The 9,741-nt window shown below is 41.2% G+C and overlaps 1 protein-coding gene across 1 annotated transcript; it reads left to right on the top strand.

Annotated features, from left to right (window-relative positions):
* Nucleotides 1-1,362: 1,362 nt before the first annotated feature.
* LOC112240880 (tubulin alpha chain-like) lies at nucleotides 1,363-5,056 on the top strand. Its single transcript, XM_042320037.1, has 4 exons — nucleotides 1,363-1,500; nucleotides 2,930-3,152; nucleotides 3,530-3,678; nucleotides 3,921-5,056. Exons 1-4 carry the CDS (start codon nucleotides 1,498-1,500, stop codon nucleotides 4,896-4,898), a joined length of 1,353 nt encoding a protein of 450 aa, XP_042175971.1. The 5' UTR covers nucleotides 1,363-1,497; the 3' UTR covers nucleotides 4,899-5,056.
* The last annotated feature ends 4,685 nt before the right edge of the window (nucleotides 5,057-9,741 follow it).

Here is a 9,741-nt window from a genome sequence, read left to right as displayed (position 1 = left end):
CAAAGTGGAGTTGGCTTGTGGTGGGATGGATCCAGCCGGGATAATTATGGAACTGTCTTGGTAGACAAAAAGATCTGCAGCTAACAATGACATATTCTATATGAGGCGAGAAAAAGCTTGATATTTCCTTTAGACTGTAAGCAGCACACCAGGTGTTGTTTATGAAGAGGCACACCCCTTTGTGCTATGTTCATAGATCTAGGCCGACTACCAGGTCTCCACCAGGACTACATGCTGACCACCAGGTCTCCTCCAGGACTACAGGCCGACTACCAGGTCATCCCCCATCCCTCCACCACACCCTTCCCCCATCCCTGTCCCCTGCACCACTCCTCTCCTCTCCTCTCCCCTACACCACCCTCTCCTCTCCTCCCCTCTCCCCTATACCACCCTCTCTCCTCTCCTCTCCCCCCCTCCCTCTCCTCTCCCCTCCCCCTCCCCTACACCACCCTCTCCACTTCTCCCCTCTCCCCTACACCACCCTCTCCTCTCTCTCCTCTCTCCTCTCCCCTACACCACCCTCTCCTCTCTCCTCTCCCCTCACCCCTCCTCACCCCTCCTCTCCCCATCACCCCCCTTGTGTAGCCTCTCCATGCCATCCAGCTGTCTCTGACTTCATGACAGCTAGAGCAGGGAGTGACTAGTGTTGTCTGTATCACCCCGTTCTACCACAGCCTCAGCTATGACAGAACAATAGACCAATTGTTATCTGTCAAAAAAAAAAGAAGATTTATCTTCAGTAAATTAAACCGATCCCTGACTATTACCATTTTGAGGGTTATAACCACAAAAAATTAATTTGGTTATGATTTGGTATCATTATCATATCAGGAAGCCAACAGCATCTTCTTGTTCACATAAAAAGATGCCCTTCTAAAACCCTATCTGCTATACAATTTATTTTAGCAATTTTGAGAAAGAGAACTGTTATTCAGTTTAACGTGGACTGTATTTTTCGGCTGTTGAAACAGTCAATGCACACTGTGTTTGACAGGCAGGCTGCGTCGAAATCTTCACAGACCCCACCCTATGTAGTACCTCCCGTAAAAGTGCCACAGTGTCAAATTACAAAAAAAGGATTTGAGTGGTGTGAAAACATCCACACACATACGATATGCAAATACATATATATATATATGTGTATTTTTTTTACCAGATATTTCTAAGCAAATGTCTCAGTCCAGGAAGTGCTTTCTCATAGTTCAACACACATTAGTCTTCCCTGCCAGGAAGCTGACTGTCTCACAGCTCAATACCCATAATTCTTCTCTGCATAGAGAAAGTGAGCCCAGTCAGCCTCTGTCTGTGTGTAGGAGGAGGGACTTGTTTCTTTTCATACCAACAGTGTCTCCCGCCAACCAGACTCTGCTGTAGCTTACTGCCTGTCTGTCTGCTTTCCAGGCATATAAAAACCCCACCTCTTCCTTTCTCCGACAGTTCTGCCTTCTCTTCTGAATCCTCGACGTCAGCCTGTGAAGGAAAAGAAAACTAGACAAAATGGTGAGTGCTGACAGCTGACATAGATTCTTTCCGAAGGGAAATCTGTTATTCTGTTACATAAAGATCATATGATTCTCTGCATTTCCTCTCTTTTTAAAATATATATATATAGAGTTCAGATATTATGTTTACTGATAAGGGTTAGGGTTAGTGATAAGGGATAAATGTGATTTATTGTAAATTTAGGTTAAAAAAAAAGATATTATGCAAAATAAATCTGACAGAATGATAGCCATACATCAAATGTGAGTAATATTTTAGTGTTTAACTGTCTCTGTAATTAGTCATTGTTCTACTTGATCATAGACTATTATTCACTGTTTAGATAGAAAACCTCAAATAGCTTACAGATAGAGACATTCTTTTTCTGTGGATTTTTTATTTTTAAAAAAACATGTTTTCATGATATTTTTGCAATTGTGAGAGAAGGATGAAATGATTGAGTACAAAGGAGAACAGGGAGGAGCAGTCTGGGATGGTAGCCATTTTCTCTGTTAGGATCTTGTGAGAGATATCTCTGGCTGAAACACTGCAATGGGTGTGCAGCTGGACCGGACAGAGGGAAGAGAGGAGGGGAGGAGGAGGAGTAAGGGGAGTGGCCCACAGTAACAAGGCAACCTTATCCTCTTCTGGTCCTCTGCTCTTAAAGAGACAGGGCCATTAAAAAAAACGGTAACTCGTCAAAATGGCAGATAGAGGATTTTAAAAAATGGCGTTGGACATTCCTATGGGGGAAATAAATGGGGGAAAGAATGGGGTTTTGGAATAGACGCCAAAAATAAGGTCTGAGGTTATCACAGGCTTAGGAGATCTGGTACGTTTTGTTCTATGAGATAATATCAGTCAGTTGTTAAAACCTTTATGAATTATAAAGCCTGTATGTGCTTGTTTTAATGACATAAATCTTTAAAAAAGTGATTATTATTTTCATAGAACAAAATGTAAAACATCTCCTAAGCCTGTTTTAACCTCAGACCTTATTTTCAGCATTTTCTATTATAAAAGAAAAAAAAACACATTAATTTGCCCATAGGCTTTAGGCCAATGGGCGAGTTAGTCTCTGTTAATGGCAAAAAAAATACGCCATATACTCAAGATGGCGGTCACACTTTTTAGCCGAATCCAACCGGGATAGCCTAGTGTAGCCAATGACTTTGCTTAAATGTCATTTTGCTTAATGGGTGACCGTATCCCTCCTGTGTTTATTTATTCTTTAGATTTCACTTTCACTTTCAATAGGGACCTTACAGTAATATATTGATGATTGCTTTTTGCAGCGATTACAATCGAGACTGTCTGAAATGGCTTTCAAAACTTTATTTAATCAATTCACTCCTTCAACACTCCAACTTCACTGTCTTCAATGTGTATACACCTGATTTGATTCAAGTTTCCATGTGGTTGATCTCTTGTACCTCCTCTCTTTCAGCGTGAGTGTATTTCCATGCATGTGGGCCAAGCCGGAGTCCAGATGGGTAACGCCTGTTGGGAGCTGTACTGCCTGGAGCATGGGATCCAGCCGGACGGACAGATGCCCAGTGACAAGACCTGTGGAGGTGGAGACGACTCCTTCAACACCTTCTTCAGTGAGACCGGAGCCGGAAAGCATGTCCCCCGTGCCATCTTCGTTGATCTGGAGCCCACTGTCATCGGTAAGATGAGACAAACTAGAGAAAGCTCATCTATGAATGTGCTGTTTTGATTATTCTGCCCAAAGATTTTCTGAATATTCGGATATTCCAAAAATTCAGATATTAGGATTTCCGAATATTCAGATATGAGGATTTCCGAATATTCAGATATGAGGATTTCCGAATATTCAGATATGAGGATTTCCGAATATTCAGATATTAGGATTTATGAATATTCAGATATTAGGATTTCCGAATATTCAGATATTAGGATTTCTGAATATTCAGATATTAGGATTTACGAATATTCAGATATTAGGATTGACGAATATTCCGGATACTTGGATATTCTCATATTTGCAATATCCTGACATTCGGAATTTACCTTTGTCTTTTAGATGAGGTGAGGACAGGTACCTATCGCCAGCTGTTCCACCCTGAGCAGCTCATTACGGGTAAGGAGGATGCTGCCAACAACTACGCCCGTGGTCACTACACCATCGGCAAGGAGATCATTGACCTGGTTCTGGACAGGACACGCAAACTGGTGAGTCATCATTCTTGATAACATAGAGTTCTACCTATGGTTCTGCTTAAGGGACAGGGTTCTAGATGGGTTTTAAAGGTTATGTGTAGGGTAAGAAGGTTCTACCTGGAACCATGAAAGGGATCTTCTAAAAGGAGGAGCCAAAAACCTTTTATGTTTCTGGGTAAAACTGGGCAAACATGTTCTCCATTGTATTCTTACTGGCGTAACATCATATGTCATTGTACCATTTCTCCATTCAGGCTGACCAGTGTACAGGTCTCCAGGGGTTCCTCATCTTCCACAGCTTCGGAGGAGGCACCGGTTCTGGTTTCACCTCCCTGCTGATGGAACGTCTGTCTGTGGACTACGGAAAGAAGTCTAAGCTTGAGTTCGCCGTTTACCCAGCTCCCCAGGTGTCCACGGCTGTGGTGGAGCCCTACAACTCCATCCTGACCACTCACACCACCCTGGAACACTCCGACTGTGCCTTCATGGTGGACAATGAGGCAATCTATGACATCTGCCGCAGGAACCTCGATATTGAGCGTCCCTCGTACACCAACCTCAACAGGCTCATTGGCCAGATCGTCTCGTCCATCACTGCCTCCCTGCGATTCGATGGAGCCCTGAATGTTGATCTGACAGAGTTCCAGACCAACTTGGTGCCCTACCCCCGTATCCACTTCCCCCTGGCCACCTATGCCCCTGTCATCTCCGCTGAGAAGGCCTATCACGAGCAGCTGTCAGTCGCTGACATCACCAACGCCTGCTTCGAGCCAGCCAATCAGATGGTGAAGTGTGACCCTCGTCACGGCAAATATATGGCCTGCTGTCTCCTGTACCGTGGTGACGTTGTTCCCAAAGATGTCAACTCTGCCATCGCTGCCATCAAAACCAAACGTACCATCCAGTTTGTGGACTGGTGTCCCACTGGGTTCAAAGTGGGCATCAACTACCAGCCCCCAACAGCGGTTCCTGGAGGAGACCTGGCCAAGGTCCAGAGGGCTGTGTGCATGCTGAGTAACACCACAGCCATCGCTGAGGCATGGGCCCGTCTGGACCACAAGTTTGACCTGATGTATGCCAAGAGAGCCTTTGTGCACTGGTACGTTGGTGAGGGCATGGAGGAGGGAGAGTTCTCTGAGGCCAGAGAAGACATGGCAGCCCTGGAGAAGGACTATGAAGAGGTGGGCACTGACAGCGTGGGAGAAGAGGATGAGGAGGGAGAGGAATATTAAAGGGTTAAACAAACTAGGTGTTTGCCGCCCTACATTCCAACACTGTTGGAGTCCTACACTTAACGTGACAGCAACACATTCCCCACTGCCGTGGTAACAGTCTCTGTTACACCTAGTCATGTTGTGTCAGGGTTCTCAATAAACGCATCATAAACCAACTCATCTGTAACTGTACGTGGTTATTTTTAGTCTCAACCATCACTATGATTGACTTTCAAATAAGCAGCCCGTAAGAACTAAGGCTTTGAAAAGTGCAGGCTGCAGCTTCACATAACATTGTTTTATGTCTGCTAGAGTAGAACAGGTTTGATGTCTACTAGACTAGAACAGATTTGATGTCTGCTAGACTAGAACAGGCTTTATGTCTACTAGACTAGAACAGGCTTGATGTCAACTAGACTAGAACAGATTTGATGTCTACTAGACTAGAACAGGCTTTATGTCTGCTAGACTAGAACAGATTTGATGTCTACTAGACTAGAACAGTCTTGATGTCTACTAGACTAGAACAGGCTTTATGTCTACTAGAGTAGAACAGGTTTGATATCTACTAGACTAGAACAGGCTTTATGTCTGCTAGACTAGAACAGGCTTGATGTCTACTAGACTAGAACAGATTTGATGTCTACTAGACTAGAACAGGTTCGATGTCTACTAGACTAGAACAGGTTTGATGTCTACTAGACTAGAACAGGCTTTATGTCTGCTAGACTAGAACAGGTTTGATATCTACTAGACTAGAACAGGCTTTATGTCTACTAGACTAGAACAGGTTTGATGTCTACTAGACTAGAACAGGTTTGATGTCTACTAGACTAGAACAGGCTTTATGTCTGCTAGACTAGAACAGATTTGATGTCTACTAGACTAGAACAGTCTTGATGTCTACTAGACTAGAACAGGCTTTATGTCTACTAGAGTAGAACAGGTTTGATATCTACTAGACTAGAACAGGCTTTATGTCTGCTAGACTAGAACAGGCTTGATGTCTACTAGACTAGAACAGATTTGATGTCTACTAGACTAGAACAGGCTTTATGTCTGCTAGACTAGAACAGATTTGATGTCTACTAGACTAGAACAGTCTTGATGTCTACTAGACTAGAACAGGCTTTATGTCTACTAGAGTAGAACAGGTTTGATATCTACTAGACTAGAACAGGCTTTATGTCTGCTAGACTAGAACAGGCTTGATGTCTACTAGACTAGAACAGGCTTTATGTCTGCTAGAGTAGAACAGGTTTGATGTCTACTAGACTAGAACAGGTTTGATGTCTACTAGAGTAGAACAGGTTTGATGTCTACTAGACTAGAACAGGTTTGATGTCTACTAGACTAGAACAGGTTTGATGTCTACTAGACTAGAACAGGTTTGATGTCTACTAGACTAGAACAGGTTTGATGTCTGCTAGACTAGAACAGGCTTTATGTCTGCTAGACTAGAACAGGTTTGATGTCTACTAGACTAGAACAGGTTTGATGTCTACTAGACTAGAACAGATTTGATGTCTACTAGACTAGAACAGGCTTTATGTCTGCTAGACTAGAACAGATTTGATGTCTACTAGACTAGAACAGGTTTGATGTCTACTAGACTAGAACAGATTTGATGTCTACTAGAGTAGAACAGATTTGATGTCTACTAGACTAGAACAGGCTTTATGTCTGCTAGAGTAGAACAGGTTTGATATCTACTAGACTAGAACAGGTTTGATGTCTACTAGAGTAGAACAGGTTTGATGTCTACTAGACTAGAACAGGTTTGATGTCTACTAGACTAGAACAGGTTTGATATCTACTAGACTAGAACAGGTTTGATGTCTACTACACTAGAACAGGTTTTATGTCTGCTAGACTAGAACAGGTTTTATGTCTACTAGACTAGAACAGGTTTGATGTCTACTACACTAGAACAGGTTTTATGTCTGCTAGACTAGAACAGGTTTTATGTCTGCTAGACTAGAACAGGCTTTATGTCTGCTAGAGTAGTACAGGCCTAGAAGGTATACAGTTTAAGTCACAACCAGAGATGTTTGTACCACTATGAACTCTAAAATGTCACTCCACACACAGATTCAGATGGAAAAGCGACATAGATGTTTAATTTAAGGATTCTTTAAAAAAAAGTGCACTATGTTGGCTACTTACACAGTGTTTTATACATGCTCACTATGAAGAAGAAGACTAGAATAATTTCAATATGAAATGTCTAAGCAGCGTTTTGATACTGCTCTGCATATTTCCATAAATGTTCTTATAACATGGGCTTTGTTACAGTTACAAATGACAATGTCCAGACCAACGGCTGTCCTTCTGCTATTTCTTTATCCAGCCACTAGATGGCAGCAGTGACAACTGAAGGACCGTGAGTGATTCTCTACTATCAGTAAGTAGCCTGTGTGGAAATGGCTCTTGAACTGTTGTTAACTTTTAGCATTACTGCCAAATCAAGAAATGTAGGAATTACGCTTACTTAAATCCTTACACGAAGCATTTTTGTATAATAAATCATGGAGGTATATATAGCTGTCAAATTAAAATGTTTGGTACTGTATCTAATTCAGTTCACTCTGGTATATTGGATTACGTTTAGTTATGTTCCCTTGAGGTAAGTTAGTTGCCTAAATGCCGATATATAATTTTTTTCCCCCTGGTAATTTGTAGACCTACATTGATCACAACGCAACTATCAGACAGGGCGGGAGAAGTGTAGCGGTAAAACAGTGGCATGTTCTAGACGTTCTATTTTCCTCTCTGTCGACGCTCAGCTGACTGTGACGTGGTCATGTGGAGATATACCAAGAGACGGGCGAGGTGTCGAGGCAGGGGGACTGCGGCGTTATGGTGCGGGCCAGGCCACAGAGGAATACGGGCAACGAATTCACTATAGGAGCCTTTAGACATTCTGAAATACTTTATCATTCTTCCGTGGACAGTTGGACCCACCTCTGTTCGCCTGTCTCGAAGCTCTCCATAATCATTAATTTCCCATTTTCAATTAAGAAGAGAGATTGAGACACCGACAGCAGTTGCTGGTACTCCTAAAAAGGTACAGTAGGCTATCCATATTCATTATCCTTTCATGCGTAGGCTTATTTCTTTTGCGTGTGGACTTTCTGTCAAGTTATGTAGCCTACCAGTTGTCTTTCTCTTTCAGCTCGGGTCCAGACAATACACATCGCCATTCCAATGTTCGGTTCCCTACACGCTTAACACATGAGGCAATATTTAGTTACAATGTGTCCACGTCTTAAAATCGAAACATTTGTCTAGTCTGAAACGTTCCAATTTTCAAGTGTAACATATCGTTTAAATCTCACACCCTAGCACCGGTGGCCCGACGCATGTGTTGTATGTGTGTATGTGTGTATGTATGTATGTATGTATGTATGTATGTATGTATGTATGTATGTATGTATGTATGTATGTATGTATGTATGTATGTATGTATGTATGTATGTATGTATGTATGTATGTGTGTGTGTTGGTGGCAGCTGTCATATGTCAGGTCTCTCTCGGGAGGAGCTGGAAATAACCAAATAATATTGTTGTCGGGCTTCCAGAGAACTCAGAGGCACATTGCCAACCTCAGGGGGAATACCCGTGGATGGTCACTGTCATTAGTTTACCCCACAGGCCCAACTGTCAGCGGTTTATTCTGTTGGTGCTGGAAAGATTGATACAGGCTACATAACGGTCCACTCTGAATGATATCATTAGTCATTGTAGATGCATGAGCCCACGAGTCATATCCCACCAGTTGAAGACAAAAGATAAATAATGGTTAAATAGCAGAAACATAAACAGTGTGTCAGTACAGTAATACAACTGGACTAGTGGCCCACTAAACTCTTAAGGAATTACAAAAATGTATGTAAAAGAAAATGCCATTAAACAGTAATGATACTCACAGATTGTTCCTTTCATAAGTTATCCTATTATAAGTTATCCTTTAATAAGTTATCCTATTATACGTTATCCTATTATAAGTTATCCTATTATACGTTATCCTATTATAAGTTATCCTATTATAAGTTATCCTATTATAAGTTATCCTATTATAAGTTATCCTATTATAAGTTGTCCTATTATAAGTTGTCCTATTATAAGTTGTCCTATTATAAGTTATCATATTATACATTATCCTTTAATAAGTTATCCTATTATAAGTTATCCTATTATAAGTTATCCTTTAATAAGTTATCCTATTATAAGTTATCCTAATAAGTTATCCTATTATAAGTTATCCTATTATAAGTTATCATATTATACGTTATCCTTTAATAAGTTATCCTATTATAAGTTATCCTATTATAAGTTATCCTTTAATAAGTTATCCTATTATAAGTTATCCTTTAATAAGTTATCCTTACCCCCACCGTTAGTGGTTGGTTCGGCTGGTCTTGGATAGATTGATTCAGACTACAGAACGCCCCCATTCTGAATAGGGAAATGAATCAATGACATCATATCAGTCATGAATTGTTGTTAACAATGAACTCACAAGTCAAATAGTCCACATGTTTTAAAGGCCAATTGTGTAAATTTCAACAGCGTGACCATGACACTGTTTTTGTTTGTTGGTAGAAGGAGGGGGACTGGGGATATGTAACATATTTAAAGATACACATGTTTTGTTTACAAAGACTAAAATGATGACAGATGAACCATCAACCTCAGATGATGGTTATTATAGGGTAAAAAAAACTTTATTTAACAGGCTATTCATCTGCCCACAACAAGATAATATTTTACCTTTATTTTAACTAGGAAAGTCAGTTAAAGAACAAATTCTTATTTTACAATGACATTCTTCCTGGGGAACATTGGGTTAAACTGCCTT

This window comes from Oncorhynchus tshawytscha, linkage group LG03 (genome assembly GCF_018296145.1).
Source record: "Oncorhynchus tshawytscha isolate Ot180627B linkage group LG03, Otsh_v2.0, whole genome shotgun sequence".
NCBI classification, from domain to species: Eukaryota; Metazoa; Chordata; class Actinopteri; order Salmoniformes; family Salmonidae; genus Oncorhynchus; species Oncorhynchus tshawytscha.
This window is presented reverse-complemented; position numbering and strand designations above follow the sequence as displayed.

Excerpts from the sequence above, each read along its gene's own strand:
- LOC112240880 (XM_042320037.1), top strand. Across the intron at positions 3,153-3,529 it reads TCTGGAGCCCACTGTCATCG|ATGAGGTGAGGACAGGTACC; the intron begins GTAAGATGAGAC and ends TTTGTCTTTTAG. Across the intron at positions 3,679-3,920 it reads TGGACAGGACACGCAAACTG|GCTGACCAGTGTACAGGTCT; the intron begins GTGAGTCATCAT and ends TTCTCCATTCAG.